This window comes from Triturus cristatus, chromosome 5_2 (assembly GCF_964204655.1).
Source record: "Triturus cristatus chromosome 5_2, aTriCri1.1, whole genome shotgun sequence".
Classification (NCBI taxonomy): domain Eukaryota; kingdom Metazoa; phylum Chordata; class Amphibia; order Caudata; family Salamandridae; genus Triturus; species Triturus cristatus.
Genome location: NC_140588.1, coordinates 308546430 through 308570681, shown reverse-complemented (window position 1 = coordinate 308570681; position 24252 = coordinate 308546430). Strand labels below are relative to the sequence as shown.

General features: G+C 46.7%; 1 protein-coding gene across 3 annotated transcripts in view; it reads left to right on the top strand.

Annotated features, from left to right (window-relative positions):
• Nucleotides 1–24252, top strand: part of LOC146822915 (cadherin-6-like) — a 269494-nt gene that overhangs the window by 137753 nt on the left and 107489 nt on the right. For all 3 annotated transcript variants that reach the window (XM_085607077.1, XM_085607076.1, XM_085607075.1), the window contains exon 2: nucleotides 17312–17684. In XM_085607077.1, coding sequence (XP_085463203.1) covers nucleotides 17424–17684 — 261 coding nt within the window. In that variant the 5' untranslated portion in view covers nucleotides 17312–17423. The remainder of the gene's footprint in view (nucleotides 1–17311; nucleotides 17685–24252) is intronic.

Here is a 24252-nt window from a genome sequence, read left to right as displayed (position 1 = left end):
GCTAATCACTGATATTTAGTCACTTCAATTTGCATCTATCAGGTCTCTGGATTTTGTTGCTGCTGATGATGGGTTTAGCAGCACAATGTTTTGTATTCTCTGCAAACCACTGGCGGTTCACCTGCCGCAGGATCTCTTATAGACCCCAGCTCTGTCAGTGCAATATTCTTCACAACACCTCTCTTGGCTTCCTTAAAGACCCATCTATGACCACCTCAGATATCTCATGCACGTGCGTCAGTTGGTTGCTGTAAGTTGACAACGTCTGAAGTTTGTATCTTGCTTGATCAACGATGAAGCTTAGTGGGTTGTAAGGTAGTCAGCATTACATAGGACATTAAAACCACTGTTGTGGCTTGACACACCTTGAAATCTTTGCCAAAAATGGCTGAAGCAACATTGCTACACAATATGTTGTAGTGTCCTTTGATGGTAGTGTTGGGTGTCGTGTGAGGTCTAGAGCGGTGCACCAGTCGTGTATCTGCAATCCTGGTGCAAATCGTAGGCTTATCTGACAAGTGTTACATTGTTAAGGTAGTGCCTTACATAAACACACGTGCTCAATCATGGGTTAGGGTGCAATTACTAGCCATCTAAGCAAATAATAATTTCTGAAGGGCTACTGTTTCGTCATCATGGTATGGTGGGTTCATGGCATAGATGTGCAATGTTCGGGGAGATGGAAGATACAAGTCTTTATTGCTCTTCAATGCTTGCTTGTGAAATCTGTTTGTAGTTTGAAAGGTTCCTATTGCAACAGGGTTGGCACAGCCTTTCATCCTTCTGTGGCCAACAGTACAAGTACCTTTGGACTGCACAGTGAACAATTTAGTCTGTGTTATGGGCTACATAGTTGGTGACATTCCATCTATAGGGGGCCTATGGACAAAGCCATAGTTAGTTCAGATAACTATAACTCGCGCGACCGCCACTCTATCACAAGGATGATGTGATCAGTGATGTCATGAGTGATGCCACTGACCATGTCATGAGTGATGTAATATGTGACGTCATGAGCAGTGGATTGCGGGCGCGCGAGTTATAGTTATCTGAACTAACTATAACGGGGGAATTTCATTGGTTTTTTACGAGTGAAATGTCCAGCTAACTATAACATGTGTGAAACCTATGGTTTTTTAAGTGAATATATATATATATATATATATATATATATATATATATATATGGTAAAGTCGTCCAGCAGACACAATCTCGCTCTGACGAAAAGATGAAGCGAACCCGTTGAATGGTGCAAAGTGACTTATTAGACACCCAACACCATTACCAACATGACGCGTTTCAGCCCACGTGGGGGCCTTGATCACATATATATATATATATATATATATATATATATATATTTATATATATGGAGAGGATATTTTTAATATCTAAAAGAGAAGCATTTTTTAACAAAATACAGTTTTTTAGTCCGCCAAATGTATAAAACAATATATTTTTTTCTGTAGAGACTGTCAAGTTAAGTCGACCTAGGAATCAATTTTGAATGCACAAGTGTGCACTAAAAACTGTCAAATGTGTGGGCATTGCCACAACAAGACAAGTTGCCCCCACGTCAGCAAAAAGGATGCGGTGCCGAGCTGAATGCAGACCACAGGCGTGAAGCCAAAACCAGCCCGTCAAGTATCCACTGCCATCGATTCTTCTTCAGCGGACTATCTCCCTGATTCCATCACTGTTCCTGCGAGCCGCTCACAATTGATCAATGAGAAGCAAAGTAGTGCTCCCATGGCCCTGGCTACAAGGCTGCCGCTTCCTGCAGGCTGCACATTCGCTTGGCGCATGAGTCAAGGTGAAAGAAAGAAGGCACCCTAACTCGTCATGTGGCACACTGTGCCAAAAAAACATATTGCCTCCATAGCATTAAGCCAAGAAAAAATCAGTGGAGCAGAGAAAATTCTCCTTTGGATTTAGGGACCTATTTAAAGTATGGTCTGTGAACAGTGGCGGCTCCACTGCTAAGGTGTGGGAGCATCGCCCACTGCTCTTTCAGCAGTGCAGAAAATAAAATGATAATAACAAGACGTTATTATCATTTTATTTTTCTATGCGGGACTAGGAGACAGGTCGGGTGGGGTGAGCTCACCAGAGCAGAGTGAGGAGTGGTTTGCACTCCCTTTGTGCGCATGACTGTTTGGCCGGCCCTCTTGGGTCGGCCAAACAGTCCTGCGCACTTAGCATGTTCTCCACCTGACTGTGTTGCACAGCCCGATGGAGAACATGCCTAGGCTCCCAGGCGCTGCCTGAGCGGCCAAAAAGGTCGCTCAGCCCTCTCACAATGCTGCTCATGCAGCGTCGGAATTGGCTGGGAGAGTCCAGGAGCTTGTGTGCTTCCGGTGCTGAGAGAAGAGGACGGAGGAGAGGCGTGCGGCGGCAGCGGGGAAGGTAAGTTTACTTACTTATTTTTTAACCAACTTCTGCTTACCACCCCGTTCCACGGCAGCTGCCACTGTCTGTCATGTCAGCAGGGGAATGTCCTCCACTCTCCTGGCCGAAGACTGCCCACCATACTCAGAGACCTCCACCAGACAGGTGGGGATCTTCATAAGGTAAGAGGAGTCACATTAGTTCTGCTGAAGGCACTGAAGTGTTGCTGAGCAGACTCCATTTGAATACTCCTGCTCAGCAAAGTTTTTTTTTTTTTTTTATACAAACTTGCTAAGCCTGGAGTTAGTTATTCAAAAACAAAAAAAGAGCTGACCATGGTATACTGCGAGGTGTGGGGTCTTTTTGTTTGGTTTCCTGTTCAAGTCTGCCAGACCTTCTCTAGTGGTCTCAGACAGGAAAATGTTTGATAGGACTGACAGCCCTAAGTAGGGCAGATGCTCTTTAGTATATTGATTGGCAGGCTAATGGTGGATGGTCAAAAGTTTCTGATTAATGAGCCAACAAAGATGCTTTTCTGGACCAGAGAACAACAGAACAAGGGAACTTTGAGTTTTGTGGACGGAACACCCAACGCCTTTTGGAAAATGTCCCACATGCACCAAACTCAAAATGAGTCCCTTAGCAATTACTCAAGAAACCCATGAAAAACAAATCTAAATCCATACGTGACAACTTGAAGAATAATCTCACCGTGTGAGGACGGGGCGGGGTCTTCAAGAAGGCAGGGCCTCGTGCCGAGAAGTAGCTACAAGGAACTTTTGAATGCCCCCGCCCCCCCAGGCCCGCAACCCCCCCCCCCCCCCCCCAAAAAAATAAAAGCTTGCTGAGGCTGGTGCCAAATTCCTTGGGTGTCCCATTTCTCAAGCCATGTTGTATATACACATGTTCCAACTCCACAAGCCAAGCTACAGATGAAAATCTAGCTTTCATCTCTCACCTCATTGCAGCAAGCCATAAGGAATCAGAAAGAAACATGATTCATGATGCAATAACTGTGATTCCCTGTAGACTATAGAAATATATAATTCATCATCTTTTTATTTCAATGTTGTATCCATAACTGTCTGTTTAGACAGAGAAGAACGCATATCAATATATATACTCAATAGGTTCTGTTTTTTCTATTAAACCATCTAATAATTATGCATGCACAGTAGAAGGATGAGTGTTGAGTTATTATTGGAAACATAGGCTTGTTTCATTACATCTCTGATGGAAAAATGAACTGTTTAGAAAAAAAAATCATAAAAAGAAAACATCCTTTTTGAATCATGCATTTATTGAATGTATATTGATCAAGTTTTAACATTTCTAGTTTTTTTATTTTAATAATTCATTTTTAATATAGACTTTGATCTGGGTTTTTGTATTTGTATTCTTATGTATTTGGCCATATTCTCATTAGTAGCCTAAGTAATTTATCATTACAATTGGTGTTTTCATATCTATTAATGGACATCAGCAGTTCAAAGCCTCGAGCTGAAAAAACACTATTTACAGTGGGTTTTAGCTCGTTTTCCCTGCCACCATGTGGTATCGGCTCTTCACCGGGAGACTGTGGGATGGGAGCCAATATCGTGTGCCATACGGTTGCACCAAGTGAGTTGGTAGATATGTAAATATGTTTTTTTAATTCCTACGCCTTTATCAGTGCACTCAGCAGTGAATGTGTTCAAAGCCATTCAAGAAGAGCTAGCGCCGCGGCCCAGTGAAAAACAATAATTTAGATCCTTTTATAGAAAGAGCCTTTTATGCTATTTACTATACAATCATTCATAGGTAGGTAGGTACATCTGCCAGACGGGGGGGTTCCGCAGCTTTGAAAACTACCAATTAAGTGCTTCTGTTTGCCCAATTAATGTATCAACTCGTTTGTCTTCTGACAGACGCAATTTTTAGTGTGCTTGGCTAGCACGACACGCGAGACTTAAGTTACATATGTTTACACCCACTTGTTATCAACCGGTCGAAATGAGAACGTGCCAAGCCTACCATGGCGTGATTACAACCTGCGCCCGGTAAGTAGCACATTTCACACAGGTGCCTGGTACCTGACACAGCTGCGCTGCTGCAATGAATTATTTAAAGCTGGGCCTATTTTAGCATGCGGAAGGTTACGCGAGGACGCGTGGTTTACTTCAATACACGGATTTAGCCCCTTCTGCTCACATCAGGCCTCTGCTAGGCAGGGGGCACGCGGCTGCTACAACCAGAGAGGGGTTCAGCTGTGAAAAAGCAGACGCCCCTATACACAGACAAGGCAGCTGCAACACATAGAAAAAGACTCTTCTAGATAGAAAGGAGGCAGGGGGTTGACACAAGCCCCTGCAGCCCCTGGAGAGATGGGGGGGACTCAACCCATCAGCCCCCCTTCCCCTTTCAGACCCAAGTCAATGAATATCTGTGAGACATGGGAGACTTAGGGGCCTCTCCTCACATTATGCAGGGGTGCCCCACCCTTTTGCGGTACCCTACTGCAAAAAGGCAGGTGCTACAGGCAGAGCAGGCATTTCCTGGCAGGAACCTGATCTGTGCCAGAAAGGGGGCAAGTCTCAGCTACACTTAAAGCTTCCTTTTTCTAGATATGGAACATACTTTGTGAGCCAGGTAGGAGGCCTATGCTAGACAGGTTGCAGATCTCTGCTAGACAGGAAACATTTTCCAGACATAGAGCATGCTTCTGTTATGCAAGGAGCAGGCCTTGTCCTATATTATGCAGGTCTCTGATAAAGAGGGTACTGGCCTCTGTCAGACATAGATCAAGTCTCAGTCAGACAGGAGCAGGCCCCTGTCAGACAGGAGAAGGCCCCTGTCAAACAGGAGCAGGCCTCTGCTACCAAGGAGCAGTCTTTTGCTGGACACAGAATATATATACCCTGCAGGCAGGGCTTCTGTTAGGCATGAAGCAGGCCTCTGCTAGAGAGGTCGTAGACCTCTGCCAGACTCAGATCAGCCCTCTGACAGACAAGGACCAGGAGTCTGCAGACAAGGAGCGGCCCTCTGCTAGATAAGGAGCCGGCACCTTCCAGACAGGAAAAATTCCTTCGCTAGACAAGTCATTGACACCGTCAACACCTGGAGCATGTATTTTGTAGGCAGGCAGTATGCTTCTGCCAGACATGAAGTAGGCCACTACCAGATAGGTACCAGTTCTCTGCCAGGCACAGAGCAGGATTCTGCAGCACAGGAGCAGGCCTCTGCTAGACAGAAAGCAGACCTTCTCCAGAGACAGACCAATGCATCTCCCAGATACAGAGCATGCCTCTGCTACACTGGGGACAGCCTCTGACAGATACAGAGCAGGCCTCTGCTAGACAGAAAGCAGACCTTCACCAGAGACAGACCAATCCATCTCCCAGACATGGAACACGCCTCTGCTAGACTGGGGCCAGCCTCTGCCAGATACAGAGCATGGCTCTGCTAGACTGGGGACAGCCTCTGCCAGATACAGAGCACGCCTCTGCTAGACGGGACAGCCTCTGCCAGATACAGACCACACCTCTGTTAGACTGGTGACAGCCTCTGCCAGGTACAGAGCATGCCTCTGCTAGACGGGACAGCCTCTGCCAGATACAGAGCACGCCTCTGCTAGACTGGGGACAGCCTCTGCCAGATACAGAGCACGCCTCTGCTAGACTGGGGACAGCCTCTGCCAGATACAAAGCACGCCTCTGCTAGACTGGGGACTGCCTCTGCCATATACGGAGCACGCCTCTGCTATACTGTGGACAGCCTCTGCCAGATACAGAGCACGCCTCTGCTAGACTGGGGACAGCCTCTGCCAGATACAAAGCATGCCTCTGCTAGACTGGGGACTGCCTCTGCCATATACGGAGCACGCCTCTGCTATACTGTGGACAGCCTCTGCCAGATACAGAGCATGCCTCTGCTAAACTGTGGACAGCCTCTGCCAGATACAGAGCACGCCTCTGCTAGACTGCAGACAGCCTCTGTCAGATACAGAGCATGCCTCTGCTAGACTGTGGACAGCCTCTGCCAGATACAGAGCATGCCTCTGCTAGACTGCAGATAGCCTCTGCCAGATACAGAGCATGCCTCTGCTAGACTGTGGACAGCCTCTGCCAGATATAGAGCACGCCTCTGCTAGACTGGGAACAACCTCTGCCAGATACAGAGCACGCCTCTGCTAGACTGGGAACAGCCTCTGCCAAACACAGAGCACGCCTTTGCTAGACTGGGGACAGCCTCTGCCTGATACAGAGCGCGCCTCTGCCTCTGCCACATACAGAGCACGCCTCTGCTAGACTGAGGACAGCATCTGCCAGATACAGAGCACGCCTCTGTCTCTGCCAGATACGGGAAACGCCTATGCTAGACTTGGGACAGCTTCTGCCAGGTACAGAACATGCCTCTGCTAGACTGAGAACAGCCTCTCCCAGATACAGGACACGCCTCTGCTAGACTGTGGTCAGCCTCTGCCAGAAACAGAACACACCTCTGCTAGACTGGGGACAGCCTCTGCCAGATTCAGAGCACGCCTCTGCTAGACTGGGGACAGCCTCTGCCAGATACTGAGAACGCCTCTGCTAGACTGGGGACTGCCTCTGCCAGATACAGAGCACGCCTCTGCCTCTGCCAGATACAGCAAAAAGAACTATTGATGGACAGAATGCAGAACAATGTCATACATTCACCCCAGTACAGAGATCTGGGCCTAAACCCATCGTTTTTTTGCTCACCATGCCAATTTGTTTGCATTCCATCCATCAATTGTGTGTCTTTTGCTTTCTCGCCCTAAGTGCGCCAGGTATGCCCAGACATGGGTCCTGGGCTCACTGTGCCACTTGAATAAAGCTATCCTGGCTGAAGAGGGGTGAAACCCCAAAACTGGTCCTAGGATGCTTGTTTCCGGTCCAGGGAGGACCTGGCTTGGCAGTTCGGGCTGGACTGTTCCCATGAGGAACAGGGTCAAGACTGATTTGCATATGGCCAGGTCTAAACTGGGGTGGCATGGTGAGTAAAAGAATGATGGATTTAACCCAGATCTCTTGAATGGGGGTAATGGGGGTGAATGTTTTGATTTGTTCTGCATTCCGTCCATCAATTGTGTGTCTTTTGCTTTCTTGCCCTAAGTGCGCCAGCTATGCCCAGACGTGGGTCCTGGGCTCACTGTGCCACTGGAATAAAGCTATCCTGGCTGAAGAGGGGTGAAACCGGCCCTAGGATGCTTGTTTCTGGTCCAGGGAGGACCTGGCTTGGCAGTTTGGGCTGGATTGTTCCCATGAGGCACAGGGTCAAAACTGATTTGCATATGGCCAGGTCTAAACTGGGGTGGCATGGTGAGCAAAAGAAGGATGGATTTAACCCAGATCTCTTGACTGGGGGTGAATGTTTTGATTTGTTCTTCATTCCGTCCATCAATTGTGTGTCTTTTGCTTTCTCGCTCTAAGTGCGCCAGGTATGCCCAGATGTGGGTCCTGGGCTCACTGTGCCACTGGAATCAAGCTATCCTGGCTGAAGAGGGGTGAAACCCAGAAACCGGTCCTAGGATGCTTGTTTCAGGTCCAGGGAGGACCTGGCTTGGCAGTTCGGGCTGGACTGTTCCCATGAGGCACAGGGTCAATACTGATTTGCATATGGCCAGGTCTAAACTGGGGTGGCATGATGAGCAAAAGAATGATGGATTTAACCCAGATCTCTTGACTGGGGGTGAATGTTTTTATTTGTTCTGCATTCTGTCCATCAATTGTGTGTCTTTTGCTTTCTCGCCCTAAGTGTGCCAAGTATGCCCAGACGTGGGTCCTGGGCTCACTGTGCCGCTGGAATAAAGCTATCCTGGCTGAAGAGGGGTGAAACCCCGAAACCGGTCCTAGGATGCTTGTTTCCTGTCCAGGAAGGCCCTGGCTTGGCACTTCAGGCTGGACTGTTCCCATGAGGCACATGGTCAAGACTGATTTGCATATGGCCAGGTCTAAACTGGGGTGGCATGGTGAGCAAATGAATGATGGATTTAACCCAGATTTTTTTACCTGGGGGTGAATGTTTTGATTTGTTCTGCATTCCGTCTATCAATTGTGTGTCTTTTGCTTTCTTGCCCTAAGTGCGCCAGGTATGCCCAGACATCGGTCCTGGGCTCACTGTGCCACTGGACTAAAGCTATCCTGGCTGAAGAGGGGTGAAACCCCAAAAACGGTCTTAGGATGCTTGTTTCCGGTCCAGGGAGGACCTGGCTTGGCAGTTCGGGCTGGGCTGTTCACATGAGGCACAGGGTCAAGACTAATTTGCATATGGCCAGGTCTAAACTGGGGTGGCGTGGTGATCAAAAGAATGATGGACTTAACCCAGATCTCTTGACTGGGGGTGAATGTTTTGATTTGTTCGGCATTCCGTCCATCAATTGTGTGTCTTTTGCTTTCTCGCCCTAAGTGCGCCAGGTATGCCCAGATGTGGGTCCTGGGCTCACTGTGCCACTGGAATAAAGCTATCCTGGCTGAAGAGGGGTGAAACCCAGAAACCGGTCCTAGGATGCTTATTTCTGGTCCAGGGAGGACCTGGCTTGGCAGTTCGGGCTGGACTGTTCCCATGAGGCACAGGGTCAAGACTGATTTGCATATGGCCAGGTCTAAACTGGGGTGGCATGATGAGCAAAAGAATAATTAATTTAACCCAGATCTCTTGACTGGGGGTGAATGTTTTTATTTGTTCTGCATTCCGTCCATCAATTGTGTGTCTTTTGCTTTCTCGCCCTAAGTGCGCCAGGTATGCCCAGATGTGGGTCCTGGGCTCAATGTGCCACTGGAATAAAGCTATCCTGGCTGAAGAGGGGGGAAACCCCGAAACCGGTCCTAGGATGTTTGTTTCCGGTCCAGGGAGGACCTGGCTTGCAGTTCGGGCTGGTCTGTTCCCGTGAAGCACAGGGTCAAGACTGATTTGCATATGGCCAGGTCTAAACTGGGGTGGCATGGTGAGCAAAAGAATTATGGATTTAACCCAGATCTCTTGACTGGGGGTGAATGTTTTGATTTGTTCTGCATTCCGTCTATCAATTGTGTGTCTTTTGCTTTCTCGCCCTAAGTGCGCCAGGTATGCCCAGACAAGGGTCCTGGGCTCACTGTGCCACATCAATTGTGTGTCTTTTGCTTTCTGCCAGATACAGAGCACGCCTGTGCTACACTGGGGACAGCATCTGGCAGATACAGAGTACTCCTTGGATAGACTGGGGACAGCCTCTGCCAGATATAGAGCACACCTCTGCTAGAAAGGGAGCAGGGACAGTCACACATAGAGAAGGACTCTGCCAGAGAAGGAACAGGAAAGGTCTGAATATGGAACAGCCTACTTTCTGTTAGACAGAGAGCAAATCTCTGCCTAACACTCAACGCAAAAAAAATGCTAAAGCAAAATGCCAAATAGACCATCAAATATAAAGAGGAAGAGATCTTTTAGACTTGAAATTTGCTTTATAGCAGAATATTTCCATGCAGCTTCACTTGGACTTTAATGATAGAAAAGATTCTGGATACATACAAGGCTGCACAGGTCAACAGAATTGCATTAAGAAATAGTAGTAGGCTCAGAATATTTATTTATGTAAGGCAGAAAAAAGCATAAGATTGCAGACTAATGTAATATACCATTGAGCTATGGGTCAGATTCAATCGGGTAGGCGGTGGTAATAGGAAAAGAGACACAATACACTATTTTAGGAGATAAATTGACTATACAAGAGGCCTGTTGTAGATCTTTTACAATTTACGCAAAAGAACCTACATGTTTGAACTTATCACATAACTTAGACTAGGCCTTCATTAGGACAATATTTACATGGAACAAAAGGCCACAATGTATTGAAAATATTAAGAATGGAAAGATGCACTGGGGAGAAAGATACAAAATAGTTATTCATATGAATGAAAGCCCAATTTCTACTCCCTCATTTTTAACCCCTTCGCTGCGGCGCGAATTCCGCCGCAGCGCTGGGGGGGTTTGGGGTGAGCGCGGCGGCGCCATGCTCATGACGGAACCACGCTGTCATGAGTCACGGGCGAGCTGTGCTCATGACGGCGTGGTTCCGTCATGACTCCACCCACTTGCGCTGATCGCCCGCACAGGCGGGGAAACAACGCCGCGTGGGCGGAGCGGCCGCCAACGGCCGCAGCATGACGGAACCACTCCGTCATGAGCACACGGCGCCCGTGGCTCATGACGGAGTGGTTCCGTCAGGAGCATGCGAGGGGTTAAACTAACTGCTCAGTTATTGCAATAAGCTAGTAGCGTGCATTTCATTGATTTGAAGCACGGGGAACAATTTCTGCTGCCTCCTCTTTGAGCAGAGGCTTCATTATAGAGCGCAGTCATTGATATTTTCAAGATAAACACCCTTAACAGTGGCTTAAATGAAAGCATAGTGTGTTTTGATTGCTTCACTCTTTATTAAAAAACCCTGCAATTCTTGTTTTGCAGTGCAGATACAGTATATCTTGCGTTCTCATTGAATAGGTGATTGTCTTTGTGGCCTTTTCAAGTACACCCAGGTCTTCAGCAGACTTCCCATAGGGGGATTCCATGTGTTTCCCTTCGCACATACCAGTTCTTGTGCACAACTTTATAAATCCATGAACAGGACAAGCTCCAGAGCCAGAGGGATTTCAGTTTTGAAGAATGTTTGTTCCCTTGGATAATGTCCTAAACAAGTGTGTCTAGACTTGGGTTGATCATTCTGTGAAACTTATGGTTTGGTTGCACTATTAAAAGAGACGCCTGTGTTAGACACAGGCATTTGATGAGGGGGAAGAAAGGCATGCAGGGTACAGGCGTGATCAGGGCTTTAAGTGGGCCGGGGCTCACCGGTGCTGAGCACCGGCAGTTTTTTAAAGGGGGCCTCGAAACGGGTCCCTATCGGGCTCTGGTTTGTGCCCTGGCACAGGCGGGCTGTTTTTTCCGGACTGCAGTGACAGCAGGCACATGGATGTGCGCGTGCTCACACTGCTCACTTCTCACTAGTGGAGAAGTTATGGCATAACGTCATGCCAGGTGAGGGTTGTAGGGGAAGGGAGATCCTTTAAAGAGAGTCATTTTCTCTCTGGATTTCCCTTCTCCTTTTTAAACTCAGGAGCAGCAACATTGTCGTGATGTCACCATGGCATTAAGTGGAAGCTTTTTCAATATTACATACAAGCCATAGTTGCTGCTTATTTATCTTATGCATCTCACAACCATTGACAAAGCCAATAGTCCTGACTTGTTGTTGGTATGATGTTACTTGTTGTATCATATATCTGGATGCAATGATAGAAACAGCAAAATACAAGTCGGGTGGCACACTATGATAAGCACAGATTTTTAGTTTAAGTGTTTTTAAGCCACAGCCTTAATTACATTGGCCACGCCCCTTTAAGAGACCCCCTCCCCCCCAGTTTTTCTATCCCATTTAAAGCCCTGGGCGTGATGTCAATGACTTGAAACAGGTAGGAAGTTACATTCATTGTGTGGCATTATTTAGAAGGGGACATTGAAAGGATTTGTGCCTCTTTTTGGTGTGCGTTTATCACAATCACCTCTTATGACATATCCCTGTTTCTCCCACTCTTCTCCTAATAAGAGGGTGTGAAAATTGTGTGCATTAATTGGGGCACGATGCAATTAAATATGTGGCGATACCGTGAGACTTTAGTAGAGGAGTTCATGTGCAGTCTGGAGTTTAAATTGTTACAAACCTTTGTTTTGAGCAATAAATAAAATGTACAAATATTTGAACATGGCTCTGTAAAAGGAGGTTCACGGTGAGTATGGATGATTTAGGAAGAGATAAGGACGTACCTGGGTTCTCATTCTTCAGCACTTTAAGCTTTCAAGTGCTAGCGCTTGATCAAGTCGGAGAGAATAGAAAATGTATGGTCTTTTTGTACTAAAAGGGGCAGGTATTTGGACCCTGACGCATTTCTATCATAAAAGGGTACTTTACACTTACATAGGGGGGCGTACAGTTTCAAAATTGAAAAAACACACTTAAATTATGCTCCAGGAAAGAGGAAGTAACCAAAGTGCCATGAGACATATTTTATTACTTTTCTGTGAAACCTTTTATTGCCGTTAGGGCTCCCCTCGTATCAGTTTTAGTATCCTTTTACTAAAATTGAAGATGAATCTGTATTTTGCCAAAAACATATTTCTACCATTCTTGACAGAGGTTGTATGTGAAATGTGTAATTGTTCTGAGTTGTTGGTTTGCTTTGAAAAGACTCAGAGAAAGGAAAAAGAGAGTTTTATGACAGAGAGAAAGGATCTGTATGCGCTTATAGCACAAACTCGACCCAAAGGTTTGCTTTTCATGAGCACCAGTTAAGGGCATATTCATTTATCATAGGCTCAGGGATTAAGTGATTTGCCCAGAATCACAAGATGTTGAGCCTACGCCGAAACTCGCACCTGGTTCCCAAGCTCCAAAGTCTGCAGCTCTGGCCCTTATGCCACACCCTCTCCCCACCTGTAGGGTTTTGGTTACTTCTGTTATAGGCAGCGCTAATAGGAGCAATGGTCTGGTGGAAGCTGCCTCTTGACGAGAGCCCCAGCACTTATTTTTTCGCAAATTAACCACTGGGCAGAGCGAAAGAGAGAGTTGGGGAGACAGAGCGAGAGAGAAATAGAGAGACAAAGTGAACAGCAGAAATGAAAAGCAGAATTTCAAACTGTGAGTTCAGTTATGCACAGAGCCTATTTTTTGGGATTCTGAACTTATGAAACAACCTTTTCTATAAATATAGCGCGTATGCCGGTCAGCATATCAACCCACTCTAGTGAGGTACAGTTAAAGCTATGCTGCCATTGGTAAGACACTCGCCAATGGAGTAGGCAGGCATTTACAATAGCCCCTCTTCAACCCATGCCTCAAATGGTACCAGCCCTAACCAGCCTCGAAGAGGTCCCTTCATCCATCCATCATCTATCTCTCCATCCTTTAAGCCTTTCATTCATCTATTGATCCATCTACCCATCTTTATATGCTTACACCCATCCATTCTTTTGTCATTTAATCCATCCCTCCTTTACCATTCTATCCAACCACATTTTCATCATTACAGTCTTCAAATCATCCTTCCAACCTTCCACTCATACTTCCTACCATTCATGCATGTTTTTAACCATTATCCATCCATCCATGATTTCACCCTCCTTTAATCAATTCGCTCGCCCATCCTTTCACCTTTCAATCCAAGTTCTCATCCATGCATCCATTTATCCCACCTTTCATCAATCCGTCCACTCTTTCTTTCGCACACCCATGCAAATCTTCTTTTACCCATCCATGCTGCTAATGTATACATTGAGACATTTGTATTTTACTTTGTAAAGCAAGCAGTTGTCTTTATTTAGGTTCATGTGATGCACTGTTAGAATAATGAGGCCTCCTTTCACCTGTACCCCACCGAGAGTGTCGTTACTTAACATGATAAAATACCATAAACATGCAGTGATAGAAACGAATAGTAAACATAGCACACTCTTTTCAAATAATTAGCAGATATTTTGCAAAGAAGTTGCCTGTCATTAGACTAGTGTCTCATTTGATCATCGGTTGCTGGTGGGGACCACAGGCACTTATTTTTGCAAACCGGCAGTTATTTTTCTGCATCAGATATTTACAGAGAGCATGAGAGGGAAAACACAAATCTGAAAGACGGAGGAGGAGAAAGATGGAAAAACAAAATAAAACGATTACCTATAATCGTTTTATTTTTCATTTGCCGGCTCTGAGCTAGCTTGCGCAGGGAGAGGTGAGGCTGGGGCATGGGAGTGGGTAGGAGGAGTGCTACGTGCACATGTGTTTGGCTGGCTGTCTTAGTGACATTGTGGGGGCGATAGGGTCTTTGCCTTATTTACAAGGCAGCGTTAAGCCTTATAAATAAGGCAGCCTTTCACGCTGTATTTAGCGTGAAAGGGGAGGGCAATTGGTGTTGCGGTGGGCGTTCCACCACAACACCCATTGATTTTGACTCTGCCCCCTATTTTCAAGGGTGGTGTAAGTAGGAGGCAGCGCCAAAATTAAGACCACGGAAAACCTGGTCTTAAACAGGCGAAACGAGGAGAAATGCTTTATTTCTCCTCGTTTTTGCTGTGTCCATGTGTGCTGCATTGTGCAGCTTACATACAAACGGCAAATTGCCATTGGTTGTTTATTTGCAGGAAGGTGACCCTTCCTGCACGTTAACAATCAAAAAGAAAATTAAGTTTTGCAACTTCTATGTGAGCTACATTAGGCAGCACAAATAAAAGTTATTAAACGTCATTTAAAGATTGTTTATGTGCAGGAAAAGAGACCTTCTTGCACATAAGCAATCTTCCACTCAACACAGACACCCTTGCACTATGGTGCAAGGGCGCCTGTGTTGGCGCTAGGCTGCTAAGTTTAGCGCCAGCAAAGGGGGAAACGCAGGGGTGCACCATATTGTTGTAAATATGATGCAGCCCTGCGTTTCTGTAGTGGGGGAGTGCGTCGTTATGGGCAGGAAGGCTAATGCCGCACTCCTCCACTTCATTGTAAATATGCCCCTTAGGTTTCTCCAGCCCGGCTGGAGAAACAGCACAGACTCCCTGGTCTGAGCGGAGCATCTTTTTAGCCCGCTGAGGCCAATCTCCGCACTGCTCTCAAAGCATGAGAGCAGCACAGACAATGCACAAGGAGTCTAATGCTGCCCCTGTGCCTGATGAGTCCAGAAAGGATGAGCCGTGACACGAGAGGCAGCCAGCGGCCGGCAGCTCCAGGTAAGTGTTTATTTTTTATTAATAATACCCCAGTGAGATCCTCCTCCCGCGCTCCCCTGCACCCTCTACACCCAACCCCCACCTCTTCATTGTGTCGGCCGCCACTGCTCACAAATCAAGAAAACAAGAACCTGTAAGAGTGAGATAAAAGGGCTGGGAGTGTCCAATAGTGAATTATGGAGGCATGAGTTGGATTTAAGACTCCCAGCCTTGGTATTTGGCGCACCAACGTTTAATTGCATTCTCCCTGGACTCCTGAACAGAACTTTGGGTACCGGCACACTTTCTTTTACAAATTAAGCACTGCATGTGACAGTTTGTACTTAAACGCATAGTAAATGATTCTGGACCAATAAATAAAGGCCTTTTCATTGTTAATTCTACATCTGAAAATGTTAAGGGATTTATGGGGAAGCTGCAGCACCTCCCTTGCGTCCCCCGCCTCCCCTGGAAGCTTCCTATTCTAGGGGCTTTGAGGACCGCTGCCCCTGCGAACCCACCGCTGAGCCGCAGCGAAGAATGGCTACGCCCACTTTCTTTTCATGGTCTATTTTAGCAGTGACTAACCACCTCGGGGGATGGCATTTCTGAACACTAATAGCCTTCTTCCACTGTTGTGATTACTGCTCAGTGATGGGCATTTGGTACATTGTTTTAATTATCCGAGCTTTGTTCTACTTTGTGAGGTTGACAGTATTTTAAATTATATTTCCATGTAATTTACTTAAATGCAGGAGTATGTAAATGGCTATTAACTAACCAATCTTGGTTCGAATTCCTTGAAATTTCGTTCCGGTTTGAACTTCTGCTAGCTACATACACTGTAAGTGTTTGTAAATGTCTAAATTCCATAAAACACTTAATTCCATATTTTCCTTTGCATGTTGCTTTCTAGAGCTTCCCAATTTTGGCTAATCGAGAGACTGAGGACCATAGAGATAAAAATAAGTTGTCCAAGATCACACATTAGGTGCCGAAGGCTGCATTAGAAATATCGTTTCCCGTCTACAGGTCCCACAAATTAGTTGTTAGACTAATGGGTATATTTACTGAGATAGTGTCCCTTGTTTGTGTACCAGCCCTTTTTTTTTCAATTTACTTGCATGCGATGGAAATTCCCTTAAAAATAGCACACAGCAGCGCCCAGCACTGCTTTGCAATATTTATGAGCAAGGGGGCGTTCCATGGTGGCGCATCAGCGTTCCAATGCAACCACCCATGGTTTGTGAGGCAAGACCCTAGCTACTAAAAAGCAGAAAGGGTTATGCATAAAGAAATAACTCCCTGTTGAAATAGGCGCTATCAAGGAGAAATGCTTGTATTTATCCTTTCTTTTCCGACTTTGCATGTGTGCTGCACTGTACAACACATATATCACACAGGCACCTTTGTACTATGGTGCAAAGGTGTGTGCGTGGTGCTCGGCAGCCTGATTGTGCGCCAGCATGAGGTTGAGAGGAGGAGAGCTCCATATCTGTGAATGTATGGCACTGTCCTGCTCTCTCATTCTCACGCAACACTTTTGGCTGCTGCGTTTCATGAGACTATAGTGAATCGACCCCCAAGTCTCCTTTCAATAAAGCTGAAGAGTGAATCAAATATGTTCTACATGTTGATGCAATGACTACAATTGGTACGTGGTAACATGTTTGATTCCCATCACCTTATAGTCATTACTTGCCAACCTGCCATTTTGATTTCTCTCTTCCCTAAGCCTTTCCTTCAAATCCCTTACGTAATGTCTACCCCAAAGTGCTGTCCCGTTCCACTTCTGAACATGCAGGATGCTGCCAGCATGTCACATTGCCATAAAAAAAAGTTCATTCAAACTGCGGAAATGTGGGCCTAGGCAGGCGACAAGTCTCAAAGCTCCCAGACTCTCTGCAACTCATTGGGCAGCAAATCAGTGATTTATAGACTCCATCCAAATTAAATGAAAAGGAAGGGGTTAGGGAGGAATAAAGGAGCATGTCTGATAGAGGGAGGCTGTGCGCGTCTCTCTCCTTGGCACACTGCATGTAGTACTGCCTTTGAAGGCCAATTATAAGATTTCAGAGTTGGTCCTGGGGTTTCGTGCAATTACATTTTCTGTCCTACTTCTTTTTGGCCTCTTTGCTGTCATGCCGTATTACAAGTATCGCTGCAGATGACTAATGTGTTGCCATTGTTCCTTCCGCAGATCCGCTGAGACCACAGACAGGCCCCGCGAGGATTACAGCGAGCACGCGCGAGGCTGGATACGGTGTAGCAGGGTCAGCCATCTGAGGGGAAGAAAAGAACAAAGAACTAACATGGTTTCTACAGACCTTGGCTACAGGATGAGGACTTACTACTGCTCCCTGCTGTTGCTTGTGGGGTTCAGTCAGACCCAACGAAGCCTCGCAACCCCAGTAGACCAAAGGATTACAGACAGCTTGCTGGAGTCGGGAGAGGACTGGCAGCATTCGGCCGATGGTGGCATGGAGCTGAGCAGGTCGAAGAGGAGTTGGATGTGGAACCAATTTTTTCTTCTCGAGGAGTACACGGGATCAGATTATCAGTACGTTGGAAAGGTAGGTTTCTGGTAGGCTTGATCACATGCATTATTTTCCCTTGTCTCACTGGTAAACTAATGCTCATGCTTGCATGAGGTAACCATGCTCTAACTAACTTCAAACACCACTGATGATTTCAGCATAAACATCAATTGAGGTAGCTTGGGGTCGTTTCTGCTTTCATTGGGTTGACCCTTGGTACCTCTGGCACTGCTCTAATTAGCTCCAGTTGTAGTAGTTATGAAGGCTTTGACCATGGCAGGAAAATACATTTAACGTGGACTTTTGGAGTAATGTCCCTGGCCCGAAGACTCTACAGCCAATAGGAGCTGGTTGAAAGGCTAAGGGTTGATCATTGTGTTAAAACTGTAATTCCTTGAGCAGTCATATGGTGTGTGATGTCACATGAGCGATCTCATACACTTAGGTGAATTGTTATTCACAGAGTTCAGTATTTGTGCATGGAGAAAATGCAAAATACTTTAATTATCTAATCACATACATCATCATCTGCTTTAACAGAGTAATATGCGTATATGGTTTTCCACCACTCTCACACAGGACTCACAGGCTGCACATCTATTAATATGATGTATAAGTCCTTAACAACATAAAAATGACCCTAGCTAAATGTCCACAAGACAGATATTTGGTCTAACAGTGCTGTTGCAATGGTCCTCTGGGTCCTGAAAGAAGCAAGAGAAATGGACACATGCCCTCCCATTGGGTGGTAAAAAAAAAGATAATTTGAGTTGAGTTTCCTACGGACACACCTGGACCACATTGACCCTACACGTCGTACCTATAACTACGGCTGGAAGGCCTACATTGGTAGCAGATTCTCACTCCAAGTCCTAGCATTCTGCCCGTAGTACATTATCAACTGTACAAACCATGTTCACAAATGCACATACAGTGGGAGAATGTTTGTAGGGATGCCCTGTCCATTAACCCTGTGAAATATTTGGAGTACAGTCAGGGCCACAATAGTTATGCTCCAGTGGAGAACCAGATTAAGTAGCAGGGTTAATTAAGTTATTTGCCAAGAAAAGGTAGATTATGCTATGTAATACACCACATTTTTTGATAATATTACATTTTGTCATTCTTGGGGTCGAGCCTGCAATAGCACGCACTAATGCGTGTGTCTCGCTTGTGAGACACTGTTGTTAAAAATGGGCTTCTAGCCTGCCCGTTGTTTACCATTTCTTGACTTGCATGGCACTCTTCTTTACAGTCTTGTAATTCGTCAAGGCAGGCCTAACATTTCCATTCCTCTCTGTGGAGCATAGGTCAAACACTGAATGATTCAACTTAAACAGTGCCCGGCAGCTGCTCCCAATGTGATTGAGGTACTATATTGTTCTGTTTACATTTTAGTGTCCTGCAAACAGAAGGCGTGTGACTGGCAAAAATGTGCCCAGCAGGACAAACAAAATTGCAAAGATTTATTTTCTATAGTTAACTTTCTTTTATTTTGCCAAGTCTACTTCTCTCCCTTTTCACTGTTTTCTTTTGTTTTTGCTTGTGGACGATGTTCCCTAAAGATGAGGACTAATTTATTGCCAAGAGACATTGATTCTTTCTTATGTATTGTAATTGCATTTTAATTTCTGAAATGATGCTTTAACACATAATTGTGCAGTACACCCCAATCCACCCCCACTCCAATCCAATTCAACCCACCTCACCCCACACCAATCCACCCCACTCAATCTAATCCACCCAGATCAATCCAATCTACCACCCCAATCCAATCCACTCCAATCCACCACACTCCAATCCTTCCAACCCTTCTATTCCAATCTGCCGCACTCCAATCTATCCCACTCCAAATTTAAAACAATCTGCCCCTCTCCAGTCTGCCCCACTCTAATCCGCCCCACTCCAATAGCCCCAATCCAATCCAAAATAATCTGTCCCACTCCAATCTGCCCCATTCCAGTCTGCCCCACTTCAATCTGCCCCACTCCAATCCACCCGACTCCTATACAAAACAGTCTACCCCTCTCTAATCTACCCCACTCCAATCTGCTCCACTCCAATCCAAAACAATCTGTCCATTACAATCAGCCCCACTCCAATCCACTCCACACCAATCCACCGCACTCCAATTCACCCCATGCCAATCTAATCCACCTCACCCCAATCCACCCACTCCATCCCAATTTACCCCACTCCAATCCAATCCACCCCAGCCCACACCAATCCAATCCACTCCAATCGAGTCCAATCCAAGCCAATCCAATCCACCTCACCCCAATCCAATCCACTCCAATCCACCCCACCCCACTCCAATCCAATCCAATCCAAAACAATCTACCCCACACCAATCTGCCCCACTCCATTCCAAAACAACCTGCCCCACTCAATCCAAAACAATCTGCCCCAATTCAATCCAAGACAATCTGCCCCACTCTAATCCAAAAAAATCTCCCCACTCGAATCGGCCCCACTGTGATCCAAAACAGTCTACCCCACTTCAATCTGCCCCACTCCAAAAGGCCCCACTCCAATCCAGAGCAATCTGCCCACTCCAAGCCAAAACAATCCATCCCACCCCAATACAATCCACCCCAATCCAGCCAAATCCAATCACCCCACTCCAATCCACACCACCACATACCACTCCAATCCACCCAAATCCAATCCACCTCAATCCAATCCACCCCAATCCAGTTCACCCTACCCCAATACAATCCAGCTCAATCCAATCCACCCCAATCCAATCCACCCCACTCAATTCAATCCACCTCACTCCATTCCACCCCATGCCAATCCAATTCACTCAAATTCACCTCACTCTATTCTACCCCACTCCATTCAAACCACTCCATTCAACCCCTCTCTATTCCACCCCACCTCACCCCAGTCCAGTCCATCCCACTCCTTTCCAATCCACCCCATTCCAATCTTCCCCATTCCAACCTTCCCTACTCCAATCTACCCCACTTAATCTACCCTACTCCAGCCCGCCACACCCTAATCCAATCCACCCCACCCCATTTCAATCCACCCCATTCCAGTCTAAATCACCCCATCCAGTCCACTCCACTCCAAGCCACTCCACTCAAATGCAGTCCAATCCACCCCACTCTACTCCAACCCACCACACTCTACCCACATATAGTCCACCACCCCTGTTCAGTCCACCCCACCCCACTCAATCCAATCCTTCTAGCCCACCACACCCCAATCCACTCCTCTCCTATCCACCCCACCCCACTCCAGTCCAATCCACCCCACTCCAGTACAATCCATCCCACTCCAATCCACACCCCTTCAGTCCAGTCCACATCCTCTACCACACTCTAATTCAACCCATTACAAACCACACCACTCTAATCCAATCCATCCCAACCCAATTCAATCCACCTCACCCAAACCAATCTAATCCACCCCACTCAAATCCACCACAATCCAATCCACCTCACCCCATTTCAATCCACCCCACTTCTGACCAATCCACCCCATCTAGTCCACCCACTCCAATCCACTCAAATTAACCCACTTTACCCCAATCCAATCCACCCTAATCTACTCCAATCCAATCCACCCCACTACATCAATCCACTCTAACCCAGTCCACCCTATTCCACTGGCCCTGAGTATGGCAGAGTGACACAACAGAGCAATTAACAGCAGCTTTACATTGGCACATTTGGAACCTTTGAACAGTAGCATAGTGTCATACATGTGATGCATTGTGCAATTCGCACACTCCTCTCAAACACATTTCCTTTCCCAACAAAAAATATGTAAGATGTGCGGTTCATCTGTTTTCTGCTGACATGAATATATGACGCAGGTGACAAAATGTGCCTGGTTCTGTAAAAGGCATGTGTCGACGCTGTGCTCAAAGGTGTGTAAAGCAACATCTGTACAGTAGAAAGGAAGAAACTGGTGGAGATGAGGGGTGGGGGAGTACAGGGTGCCCATGGCTGTCTTAGGAACTGCCACCCGGCACCTGAATGCCGGGGTTACAGAATACCAAGGATGCCTAGTCTTGATTCCACCTCACACCCCTTTCTTTCTTCACCCTACAAATCCTTCCTTTTTTCCTCACTCTTGCAGGTTCATTTTCTTACCTGCTTTCTCCGTTTGCTTCTGTTACTCTAGCTTTCGCTCCCTCCTCTCATTTCCTAGCACTCTCTTGCTCAGGATCAAAGTCTGATGATAACAAAGAAGTCCCAGTCCCAGAGAATGAGTTATTTCGCCCATCTCCTACATAGCCCTGCACAAGCCGGTGCTTACCGGTGTTCATCACCGGCACTTAATCATCAACACCGGCGCTTTTCATGAGCACCAATTAAGGACACATTTATTTACGGGGAGATTAAGAGATTTGTGCAGAATCACAGGATGCTGAGCTGGCGCAGAGACTTGAACGTGGTTCCTCAGCTCTAAAGTTGGCACGTCTCGCAGTTACGCTACATCATTTCCCCACTTTCATGGTTAGTAGTTGGCTGTGTTTTAGGCGGCACTAACAGGAGAAATGGTCTGGTGCAAGCTGCCTCCTGGCAAGAGCCCCGGCACTTATTTTATTTTACAAATTAACCACTGGCACAAACATAGCATTGATGGGGTCAAATGAAGAGGTGGGAGGCAACACCAAGACAGCCCTGGCCCTTGTATTCTGTAAACACATAATGTGCTGGGGACATACATATCATTCTAGATTACACTACACTCTGGACCACCTACCGACGACTCACACCATGCCTGGTGTTCAGTGGGGGCCGCCACAAACAAATGGTAGTAGGGCAGGTGGTGTGAACGCGGCAGGGGGAGCGCGGGGAAGGTCACGCGAGGGGGTGTTAGAAATAATATATTTAAAAAATAACTTACCTTTAGTCGCCAGCGAGCCGCCTCTCCTCTTCCTGGTCCCAGCAGCCCCCGAAACAGACTCCCATCCAATCCCAGTGCTGCAGAGCAGCGCGGGATTGGCCTGAGCGGGCTAGAAAGACGCTCCGCTCACGTCAGAGAGTCTGTGGGGGTTTCCCCTGCCCGGCTGTTCAATGCAGGCCGGCTGGAGAAGCGTAAGTGCGCTTGTGTGTTTCGGTCGGCCTGAGGCGTCCGGCCAAACGCATAAGTGCACTTAGGGAGTGCAAATAGCACTCCTCCTCTCCCTCCCCCCTCCCATGTCTCGGCCCTGCCTCTCCTTACAGCCCTGGCTCAGAGCCGGATAAATGCAAAATAAAATGATGCAAGAACATCGTTTTATTTTTCATTTGATGGCTCTGAGCCAGGCAGTGAGGCGACGCTCCTCCGCCATTGCGGAGGAGCCGCCGCTGCCGGTGTTACTTTTCTAAGCTAGTAAACTGATCCATATCAGTGTAGGCTCACTGTTCACAGAGACAAAGTGGTTTCTAACAGTGAAATGCTAGTGTGCAAAACAATATCTTTTAACCAGGGGCGTAGTGTCCATTGTGCGGCAGGTGCAGTGGTACAGGGATCCAGAGGGCTGAGGGGCACACTGACCCCTGATTATTGTTATACCTTACAAATCAGACAGCAACCATTTCATTCCTTGCACCAGGACCCATGGCGCACTGGTTATGCTGCTGCTTTTAACCGCTTTTTTGCCACGTCATATTACCTGTCATGTTACAGAGGAAAGGCTGGCGGGATGGCGCAGAATGGTCATCCCTCCCCTATTGGGCAGTGAGAGGCTGGGTGTCCATTGTAAATGTTGTTATGTTATATGCATTTATATCGCGCGCAGCTACTCAGGAGTGTCCCGGCGCAGTAAATGTGCCATTGCATTATCTCGTGACCGTTCACATGCACTAGTTAAGGGATTTCCCAATGTGCAGTCATCCATAATCTACACGTGGCTACGTATTTCATGAATTATTGAAAGAATTCCATTCTACTAGCAATTTATAGTCTCATTCCCAAAGTGTCCATGTCCATAGAAACAGGGCCTTGTGACTGGAATCAACGGAAGGTTCCAGCCACTCTGAGGTGCCCTTCTAGAATTTCCCAAAAGTCTTGGCATTGAGCAGATGGTGACTGTAGTCAGCCTTGTGAGCGAAGGAGGAATTAGTAGGCAGACCTAAGGTCATGTATCGGCTTCCACTAGTTGGGGAAAGACAACAATCTTAGACACCAAATAGTAATAGTGATAATTTACAATAAAATGCAATAACAGGCATGAAAATGCATGCATTTTGTCAGTGGGTGGGAGTGCTCCACGGGCAAAATGTTATTGGACCTGCTGCACCGAACTGCATTGGGCGCTCTTTCTCTAATTGGTGCTCTAGCGCTCACGCAAACTACATTTGCTGGAGGGAGTGAAAAAACAGCTCTTCTGTTCCTGGAGATCTGCTGCTTAACAGCAAGCCATGGCCCAGAAACTTATATAGGGAGACTGTTAGAAAGGGTAGACGGACCGGGAGGGTCGGCCGGGGTCAGGAGGAGAGGTCTCCGGGGAGAGCCGTCTCCAGCGATCGTACAGACAAGTAACTTCCCCCCCACAGACGGATACCACACACGGATAAGGTTCAGGGTTCTTTATAAGCACTTCTTAGGGTACGGTTGAATGGTACAAGGAGGTCTGGACTCAGGGGTCCCCTCGATTCAA